General features: G+C 41.3%; 1 protein-coding gene across 2 annotated transcripts; it reads left to right on the top strand.

Annotated features, from left to right (window-relative positions):
- The first annotated feature begins 1,246 nt into the window (after positions 1-1,246).
- LOC131881309 (early growth response protein 1-like) lies at positions 1,247-9,469 on the top strand. 2 transcript variants are annotated; one of them, XM_059228143.1, is made up of 3 exons: positions 1,247-1,729; positions 7,816-7,939; positions 8,053-9,469. In XM_059228143.1, the coding sequence occupies exons 1-3, from the start codon at positions 1,669-1,671 to the stop codon at positions 9,398-9,400; spliced, it is 1,533 nt and encodes a 510-aa protein (XP_059084126.1). In that variant the 5' UTR covers positions 1,247-1,668; the 3' UTR covers positions 9,401-9,469. The 2 variants fall into 2 exon arrangements, with proteins under 2 accessions (XP_059084126.1, XP_059084125.1); XM_059228142.1 differs by lacking the exon at positions 1,247-1,729 and adding an exon at positions 3,150-3,902.
- Positions 9,470-15,258: the final 5,789 nt, after the last annotated feature.

Genomic DNA, 15,258 nt, shown 5'->3' on the forward strand with positions numbered 1-15,258 from the left:
ACAATGATGTAAACTGGTTCCTTTATTTTGGGCATTCCATCACGAGAAGTAATTACTAAAATCCGCCATAATTTACGTAACATGCGTAGGGGAATACAAATATGAAAGATTAAAATAAAATTCCCCTTTTTTAATTTGACCTTCCACGTCCATTCATATGATGATTGTGAAGCTCTTATACGGCAGTCATTATACTGGACATCTAACCAACCCGATACTTGTTGATATAATCGCGAAATAAGATGCCTTTTTGGCGGTTTTGAACACATGTCCTGAATCTGAAAACTTCGCTCGAAAGATGCGATGACGGAGGGAGTGACCTATCCAGGTGTAGCCCTTCACTCAACAGACTCAACGGCTCCCAATGTTTTGGAAATTGAAGAGAGAACTTTCAGTCATGGACACTTAACTCTTTCGTGGTGGTTACGTGTACTCAATGAATAGTTTGCGTTCTATTAGTTAACGTACGATGCCAGCTCTCGTCAAGATACAAAAGTGCAGACTTCCCGACGAGCGTGGATCTCATTCTTCGGACAATGAAGGAACTAAGTGCGTCATCCAATTCTTTCATAGTTAAGTTACATTCTAGGTAATGTACTACGTCCATGTGTCCATTGCTCATCCCGGTTTCTTGCCGCTTGGAATTACAGGAAAGACCAACAAAAGAAAGAGGAGCGAGAAGAGACAGCGAGAGAAAGAGAAAGAGCATCTCTCAATTGATTGAAAGCATTATATTACTTGGAAAACACGTTAGACCCCACGATGCTTTGTACGTAAGCAAAATTCTAGTACTATTGGGTACATGGAACACGCATCAAGTAGTAGGTCCTTCTCTTCTTCATGAATCCTGAAATGGGGCACACTCAACAATTTGGATGCCAATTCCCGGTTGAATCCAGGGCAAGGTCATTCTCATAAAGTTAATGACACTGCGAAAGATGAGACACCTGGAGGTACTGGAACATCTTGCTCATATGGTATCGTCAAAGCCAAAAGCCAGATCCACCCTGCATCTGATCTTGGCGAAGGACTAAACCGTAATAATGGTGCTTCAAGGAACCCTTGGAAAGAGCCTTGATTTGAAATCTGTCAAAAGGGTCCCAAGGTGTAATTGGTTGACCCGTGCGCGATTTTTCAGCTCCAGCCATTCCTCCCGTCAAGATATGTGCAGTATACTATACATATGGTCTCGTAGCAGTGGTAGAAGTGTAGTAGTAGTAGTAGTACTACTACTACTACTACTACTACTACGGCTAGTGGTGGTAGTACTGCTAGTAGAAGTGGTACACTTGGTTCGTTCGTTGGTTCGTGAATTTGAGGTGTGTGAGAGTATAGATGGGCCAGTAGACGAACTCAAAGAAGAAGAAGAAGAAGAAGGCTCCTCATATGTTTTTGAGACTGAGCAGTTGTAGTTAGTATCCGTCTTGAGGAAGTGCGTCTGTCAGAGTGTCGGCTGGATATTATTATTCATTGTCCATGTGCGCGAAAAAGTTGACCCACCTGTTCGGGAACTTTTGTTATTGTGCCTAAAACAATGTGATGAATCCATGTCATGAAGTGAGACGAAAGTGCTTTTCATGTGCAAGATGACATAGTTCCCCCCCAAAACATGATTGGCATGTCTCTTTCCACGGAACTTAAATTTGAGCGAAACTTTCAAGAGCTATCATGGGTTTCGAGTCAGCCTTTATGAGTAAACCAGGATCAGAAGAATTCATGAGTTGCGACGGTAAGTGAGCCAGCCATTCCATGGTGTGAACACAATGCCCGCATTTGACTACATGTATATGTAAGCAATGACATCCAATTCCACATCCACATTCTTCCACACAAAGGACGTGTTCGAGTTGTGGGAAAATCGCCACCAGGTGTTCTCGTGCTAGGGGAAATGTCAAATAATACGCGATCAAATTCGTTGAGCGAAGGCTCTCCAATCGCGTTTTCAACCGATCCGCAGGCTTGGGTTGGACCCCTGTCATTGGATTATTCGCACAGGTGCCCTTGGGATCTAAATATGGGCCATGTGTTTGTGAAGATTGCAGTTGACCTAAAACCTCTTCCTCATGAGTAGCGCAGATGTGCCGTACGGTGAATAGAGTACGGACTACGGATGTAATCGGGACTCGTCGCTCGTTTGTTCCTTCGTTCGTTCGTCCGTCCGTTGGTTCGTCTGTTCGTTCGCTCGTAAGTACAGTACGTATTGGTCGGTGCTCGTTGGCTTTGTTCGCGCTTACTTGCGTCGTTCGATGGCTGCTGCTTGGGTTTCCCTTGCACCATCGTCATACCAACCCAACGCACCTGGATGACAACATCCGACTTTGAGCGGAGAAACACGCGGAGATTCATTTCGGTTTTATGCTTCATACATCCATAAATCGGGGAGCATTGTAAAGAAACATTTCAAATTCGTTGGACACCGAGTGTGTGTTCCAAATCTTAGCCCTCCACATGGTTCCATGGCCAGAGAAATGGGATTCGAAATTCCGTCTGTTCCTTGACTTCGTGAGAAGTATAGTATCCTTTTACTCTCCGCTTTGAGGTGTGCGCCGGTCCCTTTCTTCCGTGGATGATGATGATGATGGTGCGAGTTCGGCGTCAAGCCCGAGACCAGCAAACCCTCGTTTATTGGTTTGGTGGGTTGGTGGGTTGGTCGGTCGGTCGGTGGGCTTGGCATGCGCAGGCCTTGCTTGCACACGTGCATACACACACCATGGCACAGAGAGAGAGAGGCTGAGGAGATCCGTCAGATGTTCTTGTGAATGGATGGTATATTACTAATCTACAACCCTACGTTTAGTACTATCACAATTACTGTAACCCAACTATTGCCACTAATACCACTACTACTTCTCCTTGTCTCCTCCTCCTCCTCCCACCACTAACATTATTATTATCATTATTACAACAACAACATCGAGGACCAGTATTCTCTACTCCAGTTGCGGGACTTCGGCAAGGCTAAAAAGCAATGCCAAGGTATGAGCCGAGCCCGGAAAAGAGAAGGAGAGAGGAGAGATCGGCTGAGCGAGATAGCGCATGGGTCTTTGGCAGAGAACCCAAGGCTTAGGCCCAATGATTTGCGCACGGATGACGTCATTTTGACGTCATTCTACATTGGAGCTGGAGCTGGAGTCTTGATGAATGGTTGTCCATTTTACTCTTCCTTTGCTCTCTCTCAACTTCTTCATTTGACTCTCGTGCCGAGGGAAGACAAGAAGTTGTTGTTTGGGATCTTGGAGTGTGGCAGCCTCCCAATTGTGGCAACTTGTATTGGTAGCGAGGCTGTAAGGACACAACTTAGCTGTTGATCATTGGTGATGCGACCACTCGATTGGTAAACCATCAGTCCGAATCATGTTGGAAAGAACTTGGTAGTGTTTGATCGACGACTCTAACGCGAAGATCAACCATTTCGCTGCTACTGTTTTGGTCTCCCACACTCGGTCTTTCGTGTCCGAAGGGATCGGAAGCTACCATCAAAGTGTCGGAGCCATCCTACCCTTCAGTTTCTTCCCCACCAACCGAGATTATTGGTCGCAGTTCATCGACATCGGTGATTGCCACTCACACCAGTGCTTCCATTTCGTCTGAACCCTCATCCCCATCGCCGAGCTCGAAAACTGCCGCGATGACCATGGATGTCCTGCTGGAGTCCGTGATGGCGACGGACTCGCCATCACTGGACTCCTTCGCCACTGCCAAGGAAAGATGTTCCAACATTAACACTCCCAGTCCCATCGAGGATCAAACCGAGATGCTGGACCGCATGAAAACCCCGCCAACTAGCTCAATGCCAATGTCTCCCGGTGCCAGGACTTCAAAGGATGGTGAAGCCCCAATACACTCTGATACCCAGCTGCTAACTTCTTCCACTTCAGGATCTAATATTGAAGCCCAAACAGGTACATCACTGGTCTAAAGTTATCTCTCATTCATGGAGAAGGCTGTCCATTCAAACGAATTGCCGGGCTTTTATCCTTAAACTGACGTAAATCCATCATTCGTTACGTAGTAGGTTAGAAAGGCCCCACATTGGTGGTGTTTGTGTGTGTGAGTATGAGCGTGTGTGTACGTGTGTAACTGTGTATGTGTATGTATGTATGCACCAGTATCCTCGTCTACTCCTGCACATAGTGTTGCGCGCATTCATGTGGCCTTAAGTTCCCTTCTTCTTCTTCTTCTCTTTATTTGGTTCGGTTTCTCTTCGTCTTCTACGTCTTCTTCTTTCCCCAGTTTGGCCTTTTCTGGCTGTACTCCCTCTGCTCTTTCTCTAAATTCGTCCTTTGAGTTCTCTTCCTTACCTCCACCCTCGCAATCAATACTCATGCGCAAGTGACACCACTATACTACTACTACTCCTCTGTCTCCTCTGTGTATATTGCACAGAGCTGGAGGTGAAGGTCTGAAAGATAGCAATAGTAAACCAAGCAACTAGTTGTACGTACGAATCCTGTTGCTAGCTCAGGCGTTTTCCTCAGGTCCTCGCTTTGTTGACGGTACGGATGATGATGATGATGATGATGATGAGCAACATCAAGCTGATCATCATCATTATCATCATACAGATGGCGGTAGACAGGCGTAACGCCTCCGAGGTCGACCATGGAGGAGTTGCTCGAGCAGCCAACCTCTCACCTGCAGCTTTCTCATTCATTCATTTTTTCGGTTGGGAATCAAGTCAAGCATTGAGCAACTTTCAGGCATGGAACACACACCTCTGTTGGCCTTCCAAGACCCTTCCTTGTTGTCACTAAGCAGTTCTAGGCCACTCAATGTGACCCTCCTTTTCTATCTGCACGAGCAAGGCTGGGAAGGTAAAAGGCTGTCTGTCGGCCTCCTTCCCTTGTGTCCTCCTACTCCCCTCTTTCTTCTCTTCATCCTCTCTCTTGGATACTCTCTTTGAGTCGCTCTCTATGGCTCTTCTTTCTGTCTTGGTTGGAGGTACAATAAAGCGCAGCATGCAGTGGGGCGAGTACGTGTATGTTCCATACATTCGTTGACTGAGCTCGGTACGTATGTACCTCGTAGTGGAACACTGATCGGCGCCTCTCGAATTAGATCCTCCCGAGAAGTGGACGTAAATTTCTTATTCTTGTCACCGGCCCCCTGTCAGTGGCATTAGTCTTTGTATCGTTGGTAGTGAGGCTAAATTTAACCATTGGCGTCACACTCGCGTTGTACATAACCTTTTTAGCTCGAAGTATTGATTTGAAGGCACATACGTACCCGTAAACGCTCTCGGCGTTTAAGAGAAGGAAGCGGTTAAATATGATTTGCGTGTGCGGTGAAATTACAAGATGGAAGGGCAAGGGCACACGCCGTACCCGGCGTTCACTGCGTTCACTGACGCTGCTCACCCGGTTAGATGGTTGAACCTTCCAGTACCACTTATTGAGGAAATATCAAGGCTTATTCTTATCCTCCAGAGCAAATTTGGTCACAAGCTAAAAATATCACCCTCCATTCGTCAAACCAAGACTCTGGATAATCCCAGATTAATATATGATTGTGTTTGTATTGCAGTATACCTATACCTGCCACCGGTGCATAGTTACTGAGTGGTAAACAACGTAAATTTTGTCGTGGCACACTGACATATTTGGGGGTTCCAGTTGCCACGGAGAGTTTACGAGGATGTTTTTTTAAATGAAACTAATAACCCGATCAGCTCTTGAATGGAGAGGCGAATGACGTTATTGAATGGAGAAGACTTGACATTTATTGAAAAGTTCCTAACCACTTGAAATCTTGGCGTTGTTTCAAAACATTCAAGTTATCAAAAAACCAGAGTACATATATTCTGGTAACGCTTACAAAAGTGCTTGCCAATCGCTGGTGCTGCCTTTTTCTGAAACAGACATTGTCTCTGGAAAGTCATTTAGAGACCTTTGCCATTGAAATTGGTTGGGGCTTTTTTTTGATTCTACGACAAAAAGTTTTATGGCATTGATGCGGTTTTCATTCAGGAAAAAGCTTCCATATCTTGAGAAGACGAGATAAAGCTTAGAATTTTCCTCCTCTTAGCTTGCCATAATGCATTGGCTTTTTCTTGATTAAGACACTTTTAGGGCCAAGTACCAAAACAAAAGCCGCGCACTTTCTTTCGAACTTATGCAAAATGTTCTCATGAAAACAAATGAGGACTAATGCATGTAGGCCTTGCCGATGCGACCAAATATTTTTGGTGCGAAATAACAAGATGAATAGGTTAGGGAAAGAATAATTATTGGGTTATAAGATTAACTTACAGTTATGAAAATGTAGTTCAAGGATGGACTAGGGAGAGTATGAATGGGAGCGAGCACAAGTTAGGAGGACATAGCAATGCTCAACGTCTTTTATTGACATTAAAGGTTTTAAAACTAAAATGTTTGATAGAACCGCGTTTGCATTTCATTTGCATTCACATTTCGTTCGCAATTATGTATTTTTTAGCGTTATTTTCAACAGTTCAAGATTCCGTCGAAGTCGTACCGGAGAAAATCTCAAAAGAAAATTTCGGACCCAACTCAATTTTAGAGCCTTCAATGCATCCAAGTTGTGTGTGTGGCCCTATTAAAGGGAGCTTGGTATTTTGTGCTCAATCAAGCGGGTTCCATATCACCCTGGATATGATCCTATTTTTTGTTCTAGAATTGTTCCTCATTTCATTTACGTCACGGTAGAAATGATTTGGTCGAGAAATATTTCTCCAATCATCATGATTTATCCTTAAATCTCCTCTTTCAGAGATACTCTCGGATAGAACATACCATAAGAGGAGAGTCTATATATATACACCTGAACAAATTCTCAAACCTCACTAAATTATTGGAAGGGAAGGCTAAAAATGATTCAGCTTCCAATTTGCGTCATTTGAGCTAATGACAAACTCGGCTCTCTTTGTCAAATGGGAAAGAATGTCCTATTTGGAAATGAAACAGAAGTGACTTGTAACATACGCTGAGAGAGGAGAGGAGGTCTTCTACGGTTTCTCCCTCTCCAAACCATTGCCCGAAGTCAACCATTTCGACACCATCACTTAAGATACATCTGAAACATCCAATGATCTCAAAGTAATGCCAATTCTCAAGAAATGAGTTCCTTCTGTATCGATGGTTTATTTGATTAATGCCTTGTGTGGATCAAATGCTTTCGAAACTCGTCAGAGGGCAAATGAGATGAATACAGATAATTCAAATCCCCTGTCAAGGATTAGAGGTATTTCTGGAATGAGCGGTTTTTAGAAATGTTTTAACGTAGAATTTGGATTAGCCTCACTATTGAGAGCAATTTGAGGATGTTCAATGGCATAGGCATAAATGTATGTGATTTAATCATTTCCGTTCATATGTCACATTATTCTTAGAAGGTATATTGATTGCTTATATTGATAGAAAATATGCGTGAACCGCTCATTTTCTGCTATTCTTGGGGTCCTTGAACCTTTTGGGATCTCGTACACTTCTTGCAGGCTTCTATTTGTCGTTCATTCACCTATAGTACGTGAAGAGGCAATGAATGTACCCGAAATACCGTACAACCTCGAACATAATGCTACTTTCGCTGTTTTTTGAACTTATCTCGAACATGTTTTGACATCCAATAGTTTGATACAGACACTAATTGTTAATGTTGTTGTCAAACCCTGATCGATGCCTAATAATACTAAATGTAAGTGACAAGTTTCTTAGAACATTGGCCTTTTAGCTTGAGTACTCTTAATTCAAGCGAGAAAGCCTGGATACCGAAGGCCATATTATTCACACTCATTTGACGGAGGATAAACTTGTCAACTGGTTGAAACTTATTTCTTATCCGCTTTTCCTTTTTCAGTGTTCCCATCTGAAGTGAAACGAGAAGTTGGCGACGGCCATTTGGAGAGTGAACACTGTGACGTTATGTCATATCAAACCAATGAATCCGACACGGGATTGCAGTATAAGGGTACCTTCACAAGGTGAGCAATAGCAACCAGCAAGAAGAGAATACCTGACAAAGAGAACACTAGCCTCCTAAATCACAATGAATGACCGGTGTAATCAATAGGCTTTCATCTTTCTTTGTTTTCAGATTCCTGGATGATACTCAAGGATCTGGAGGCCTGGTGCCTCAAGGCTCGGGGACATCATGGCTCTTCGGCCATATTGGTTCCGTCTTTCACAATACCGGTCCCGACGGTGGGATGTTGGGACCGCAAAATACCTCGGACACTTCCTCGTTCTCTCAAAACACGCCCTCGTTCATGGACGATGGCCGACAATCACAATCCCTACTTCAATTCTCTCAGGCCACAGATAGCTTTGAGTCTGTGAGTCAGCATCAGAAGCTGAACTTTCCCGCATCCACGGCATGCTCACTGAATTCGCCAAGTCTGGTGGCCATGAGCGATGCCGAAGCTCATGGATTATTCCCACCCTTACTAGGCCCCAATGAACCAAATATCCCCTCACATAACCAACTCCAGTCTTTGCACAATCAACAACAACACCAGCAGCAACAACAACAACAGCAACACCAGACGCATTCGCACGCTCACCTTACCAAGATGGATTACTCCAACCATGGGCCAGGATCGTTCTCGTCTCAAGGGTACGTTCTTGGTCCACCCCCTCCCAATACCACTGCTCAGTTCACTCAAGCCTCCAACCAGACCCACGTGTCTCATATTGTGACCCCCAAAGAGGAGATGGGCGTAAGTGGGCAGCCCATGAGGACGATGAGCTCCAGTCTGACCACTAGTCCCAGTCCACAACTCTCAATCTCTTCGACTGCCTTTGGCACGCCATCGAGCACTTCGAATGCCGAGTCAAGTGCAACTCTGGCTGAATACAACCCTAGCACGAGTAAGGGACACGAAATTCTGTCCCAAGTGTATCAGCAGAGCCAACAACCAATAAGACTGGTGCCGGTGAGGTCACGCAAGTATCCCAATCGTCCAAGTAAAACACCGGTTCATGAACGCCCATACGCTTGCCCGGTGTCGGATTGCGACCGAAGATTCTCCAGAAGCGACGAACTCACCCGACACATTCGGATACATACGGGACAGAAGCCCTTTCAGTGCAGAATCTGCATGAGAACTTTTAGTCGAAGTGATCATTTGACCACTCACATACGGACTCATACTGGAGAGAAGCCTTTTACTTGTGACGTTTGTGGGCGGAAGTTCGCCCGCTCTGACGAGAAGAAACGCCACGCCAAAGTACACACCAAAACACGCGGGAAACGAGGAGGAGGAGCCTCATCCGGAGGAGGCTCAGGAGGCGGGTCCGGAAGCGGGTCTGGAGGAGGACGAGGTGGAAACGGAAATGGTGGGGCAGGGGGAGGCTCAAGTGGAGCGGGCGTATGCGTCAGTGGAGATCCCACATCAGGGAGTCAAGGAATGGTTGGCTACAGACAAAGCATTACTCACTCATAAAATTAATAATATATTTTGTTAATTGTTTCCAAAGTTTCAGTGTGATACTAAATAACATAATAAACATGTTGTCTTGTTAAACGGTGAATAGTCCTCTTTTCATCCTGTTAACTGTGTGTACACTGGACATATCCAAAATACGGATTTACGATTCCTTTTCGGCTGCCTTGAGGTTTCGTTGAACATTATTTGTATATACCGAGATTTAAAGAAATGTTTCTTGGCTCAGTGAAAGATTTGGCATAAAAATATCGTTGGCTTGAATCCAGGCAAACTTGAGACATTTTAGAGTAACATTTAGCATGAGAGCCCAGAAATAATGGAAAAATCATAAGAACTATCATTTTCCTTATGTCTTGACATTTTCCAGCCAAAATAACAATGGCTATAATTTTTTAACCTTAATTCAGCTTTTTTAACATGCATTGACCCATTTTTAGCTTTTCGTTCCGACAAAATATATTTTTTAACTAGATGCTACAACACCCCATTGAACAGCGAAGCAAAAAATTAAGGCACCGGTAACGCATTACAAAAACTGTTTTCGCTCCCTTCGTCATGTTTCCCCACCAACCCTTATACGTATATTAGGACTTTTATGTTAGCCCCGTCTTTGTCGCTTCTTACAGAGGGGTCTTTTGTTCTATACTCATATAGTTATTATGATGCATTTTTACTTTCAACTACAAAAGCTGAAATTTCCCAAAGCGAGTGCTTCAAACGATGCAGGAAAGTATATTCATGTTCTTAAGGAAATAGTTTTGGAGTAAACATGGATTTAGGGTAAGACAGAAAAATTGATTGACGACGTAAGATTTAATTGTCTTAAACTTGGGTAGCTGGTGTCGAAAAATGTTCAATGATGCATCAAGGTGCGTGACAGAATTTGATTGCACAATTACTTCAATGGGCAGATTTATAGAATCCGACTAAACTGTTATTTCCACATCGAGCAGAAATTGCAAAAGTTTGACGGTTTGGGTTTGTGAAAAGCTGAACTGAGGCATTGATAAGAAAACCGCTTGGTTCAATCCTCTCGAATTTCTGCTCGACGTACGAACAAATTTTTTGGTCCTAGTTTAGTTATAAAGCAGATATCAAGTGGTTTGCCAGTTGATTAAAATCATAATCCAACTCAATGTATGTTCGATTTCATTTCTGAGCCTATTTTCCAGTTTCAAATCCCAACGTTAGACAATGTTTCATCATACTTTTCATTGAAACCACGGGACGTAAAAGAAAGAAGAGCAAGTTGAAGTTCCTCCGCTCTTTTGTTGACATTTTTTGTTTTAGTAATGTGCAGTACAGGAAATTCAAGGAAAAATGTAGTGTGACACGCCGATTTTGAGCGTATTATGAGGGAATAATTTAGACCAGGGTCTCTAAACAGAGGAAACATCACGGCTTTCCTTTGTCCGCCAATTTAGGCCATTGCGTTGGATTAAGACAGTGACTCTAGTACAAATAAAACGAGATTGCCCATACTACGTAGTACGTTTAAGTGTATTTTTTTTAGCAAATAATGATCTCTTTGATATACAACTCTGTTCAAATACCAAATATTTCTGAATTAACTTTAAAAGTTAAAAGAATTATTGAAATAAACATGAACATCAAGAAAATAAAAAAACAAGCAAATTGTCTTTCAAATCAGTAAAATATTGGGCAAAATTTGCTCAAAAACATTTATAGAAAGAAAGTGCACAAGAATCAATTCCTGAGGATCTTACACTGACAATTAAGAAAAAATGTATGATATATAAGACATTGGGTCCGCTCGTTCTGGTCACCTACCAACAACACCTCTTGAGAATCTTTGGGGGCTGATGAGTGAAGGACAAGAGCGTGAGTTCTCAGCCAGACGGACCATGGTGCGGACTGACGGGGTACGAAATCGATATCGATATTGAACCAAAACCGACACCAACTCTATACATTTTTCCAATGTATTCTAACCAGTCAATAAATATGTTTTTGGTCAACCCTCATAAATTGGACAACCATACTTTTCAATATAGACAAAAAAGTACATGTACATAAATATTAACATATCAGTATATCTATAATGGACAATTGATAATCTTGTTTTAATCCACACATTTGACAAAAAACATCAGGCATAGGTAAATATTAGATGAGTTGCTTTTGAGAAGAGTTTAAATTTCTACTTATAAGGAATTTTACATAAAAAGCCGGATTTTTTAAGGTGCACCGAGTAAGACCGAAGTCCAGCCCACTAGATTTGAGTTATGGACTCTAAAAAAGGGTTTTAGCAAGAGGATCCAAAATAGTCAATTAAAAAAGGTGTCATATTTGTTGAGATGTATCCTTCTATGATTTTAAAACATTTAAATGAGTTTAAAGAGCAATATGTAGCTCAGAGCTAAAATATGCCTACTTTTGATTTGGGGTCCATTCTCAAATTGAGAACCATAGATTCATAACAAGTGCACCAATTTACTTGAAAGTTGGTCAAGATGTTCCTGAAACAATTTTCTTAGTGTTATGTTTATTGTCTTTATGGTTCCTGAAACAATATTATTGGCAAAAACATATTAACTGAGTGTGTTTAGAGCAAATTATTGCTTTTCCAAGAATACTTAATTATTATTTTGCATTGATTGTATTTCAAGACATGATATAAGTCATTTTAGGTATATTTAAACGTCTTATTTGAAGCACCTACCATGGTTACAATAATGATATTAGCCACACCCTTTGAACAATATGTATGCCAATAATAGACATTAGAAAAATTCAGCATCATTAGTTTAGGCCTAAGTTTGGGGGAAAGGTTTGGTGATTACAAAAAAGTGGCGCTTCCTTGCTCTAGTGTCCTTGTTTCGACAAACATCATAGCTAAGTCGCACCGTAATCCAATTGAACTATCGAGTTAGCTGTGCTATAAAGCCAAAATGGTATTAAGTTTTTTGACGGGTAACGGTTGTGTAACGAATTTCTCTTTTTGGTCAAAGTAATTGTAACTGTAATCCACTCCTTGTATTGAGGAAGGACGAGGGCTTAAACCGTTACCGAAAAAAGTAGCGCGTTACTGTTATCGTTACCCGTTACTTTAGCAGAAAAAGAGGGCCTAAAACTGAAAAAAACCGATTATACAATTTTTAGCGTTTAGTAAACATGACGTGAAAAAATGACTCTGGTGATTATTAATTTGATCCCATCAGTGGCAAGTGCGGCATTGCATTTTTTTTTCATTTCTATGCATTATTCTTTCCCTCGTTAATAAAAGAAAAAAAGTAACGTTAAATAGAGGACTAAAGACTGGTTCCGTTACCATTGCTGTTACTTTTTCTGAAAATTACCCGTTACCTTTAGCGTTACTCAAACCCGACTAATGCGAAACCAGTATGAGTTCCGTTTCAATGCAGTTGAATTGGTCAATTCAACAATTCAGTGTTCCGGGTTTGAAAAGAACACAAAGTAAAACAAAAACAAAAAGTAGGGCGTAAGTCATTCCTCAATAAATGGAACAAATTACAGTTACAGTTACTTTGGTCAAAAATAGTAATTCGTTCCCACATCAGGGAGTCAAGGAATGGTTGGCTACAGATAAAGCATTACTCACTCATATATAATTGATAATATATCTTGTTAATTGTTTCTAAAGTTTCAGTGTGATACTAAATAACATAATAAACATGATGTCTTGTTTAACGGTGAATAGTCCTCTTTTCTTCCTGTTAACTGTGTGTACACTGTACATATCCAAAATACGAATTTACGATTCCTTTTCGGCTGCTTTGAGGTTTTGTTGAACATTATTTTGTATATACCGAGATTTAAGTATTTTTTAACCTTAATTCAGCTTTTTTAACATGCATTGACCCTTTTTTAGCTTTACGTTCCGACAGACTATATTTTTTTGACTAGGTGCTACAACAAATGTAATGGCGTTCCTCGTTAGAATTACTTTAACTAAAATTTTAGATTACCAATATCTTATGGTTTTACCCCGTTAAGAATATTCTTCTCTTTCTGTTCCTTTTCGAAAAAAAGGAACGAATTACTGTAATTTCGTTATTATAATTTCGTTACTAATGCCCTGCATACAAGATGGTTTTGTTTTTCAACATTCCAATAGTTTTAATTTAGCAGTGGAATAAGAAATGAAGCTTAGTCCAGGTATCATCAAACTTGCAGAGCAAGTAGCACTGCCAATACGTCAATGTTTGTCGGGAAATGAGAAAACTTCTTCTCATTTTCTTTCACTTTTTTCTTAATTTCTCAACCTGTTTTCGTTATTTTGATCACATAAGAATGACAACCATTGCAGAATTGCGTTGACAAGCAAAGAACAAATTGTCAATGGTCGAGCTTGTTCACAAGCCCACTGTCTTTTTGCTGCCATTTTTATTTTTGTGGCTTAAAAGCTACGAATTTTGTAACCGATACAAAAAATGTCATTCAATGTAAGAACTGTGAAGTCTGAATGCATTAAAACAAGGCATAATAAATATTGTCAAGATCAATAATAAAATACTTGGTCTACCAACGACTTTGTATTAGCTAGAGACCCTGGTCACTAGTATTAGCCGGTCCAAGAGAGCCCTTGATTGTAAGATTGGTCAGGGATTTGGATTTTGGACAAAAGCTGATCCAAATGAGTTTGATGGAGAGGCCAGGGCGATTTGTTGTGAAGGGTCGCCTTAAGTCAGAAGGTGGAAAGTTGATGGATTTTAGGGTGGAGTTAAGGAGTTAGGTTTGCCGGTAAGCAAAGTAGGCCCTCATATTTTTCCAATGGGAAATTCCATTGTCCGATAACAGATTGATCCTTTGTCTGCGCGTGGAGTTAGCGTCTAAATGATTTGTTTCAAAAGGTCAAGGAGGAGAATCTAACCGGGATCTCTCTCCAAATAAGAAATTGACCCAAACGTTCTACCACATTTCCTCCCTTGACGCATTATCGTCCGACTGCAAGATTTGAACCGCACAAATTTGTTCCCTTAGCCCAAAGCCAAGATATGCAAAACAAAAGTATGAAGTATGTTTATATGGTACCACTGTAATGAGTAATTTTCCATGATTTTTTAAACCTGTAGAGCTTTGGCATGAAAGAAGACACGAAATAGTCTACTTATGCATTAGACCTTTCCTGTTGAGGAAGGAAAATTCCTTTTGACGTAAATTTTGATCAGGTTAATCATTACATCTTGAACAAATACATGATAAGGTCAACAAAACTATTTTTCCAGGAAAGTGGTCGGATAAATTACGATGCCCTACGACTTTGTGACTTAATTTCACTTCTGATCCCTCTTGATTAATCGACATCAGATAAGCCTTCCAAATTAGAACAATGAATGTGTTGACAACCTCAAATATCTAGAAATGCTTCTAATGTGTTGACAACCTCAAATATCTAGAAATGCTTCTAGCATAAGTTCATTTTTTGTCTCTAAGTCTCCGAGTATTTTTCGAAAATTCAATACTGATGATTGGGGTTGACCTTTCCTCATTCATTTATTGGAATGATCAAGCTCGAACATTTAGGATAAGAAGACCAATAATCCTCCTAAATGATGGCATTTTATAAATAGCCTCTCTCGGGAAAGAGAAAATATTTCGATCGATCGGGTGACGAAAGTCAGAAAGCGAGAGCGTTCGACCGACTATCTCTGTCACTCGACTCAAAGTAACTTCCACGAAAGATACATCCATACAGGGATGAAATACGAATGAAGTGGCACTTGCGTCAACTCCCAAAGTGCGTAAGAAGGAGGACGAGGACGTACGTATGTATGCATCAAGTGATCTGGAAGAGTAAGCACGAATAGCTTATTGTTTTACATGCGTTTTTCTCTTTCATTGGCACTATTTCGAAATAATTCCCTGAACAG

Source organism: Tigriopus californicus, chromosome 5 (genome assembly GCF_007210705.1).
Source record: "Tigriopus californicus strain San Diego chromosome 5, Tcal_SD_v2.1, whole genome shotgun sequence".
In the NCBI taxonomy this organism is placed as follows: Eukaryota; Metazoa; Arthropoda; class Copepoda; order Harpacticoida; family Harpacticidae; genus Tigriopus; species Tigriopus californicus.

What these genes read in the sequence shown, in the direction of transcription:
- LOC131881309 (XM_059228142.1), top strand. Translation starts at nt 3,629, where the DNA reads ATGACCATGGATGTCCTGCTGGAGTCCGTGATGGCGACGGACTCGCCA. An exon ending in TAATATTGAAGCCCAAACAG is followed by an intron (nt 3,903 to 7,815) that starts GTACATCACTGG and finishes TTCCTTTTTCAG; the next exon opens with TGTTCCCATCTGAAGTGAAA. An exon ending in TATAAGGGTACCTTCACAAG is followed by an intron (nt 7,940 to 8,052) that starts GTGAGCAATAGC and finishes CTTTGTTTTCAG; the next exon opens with ATTCCTGGATGATACTCAAG.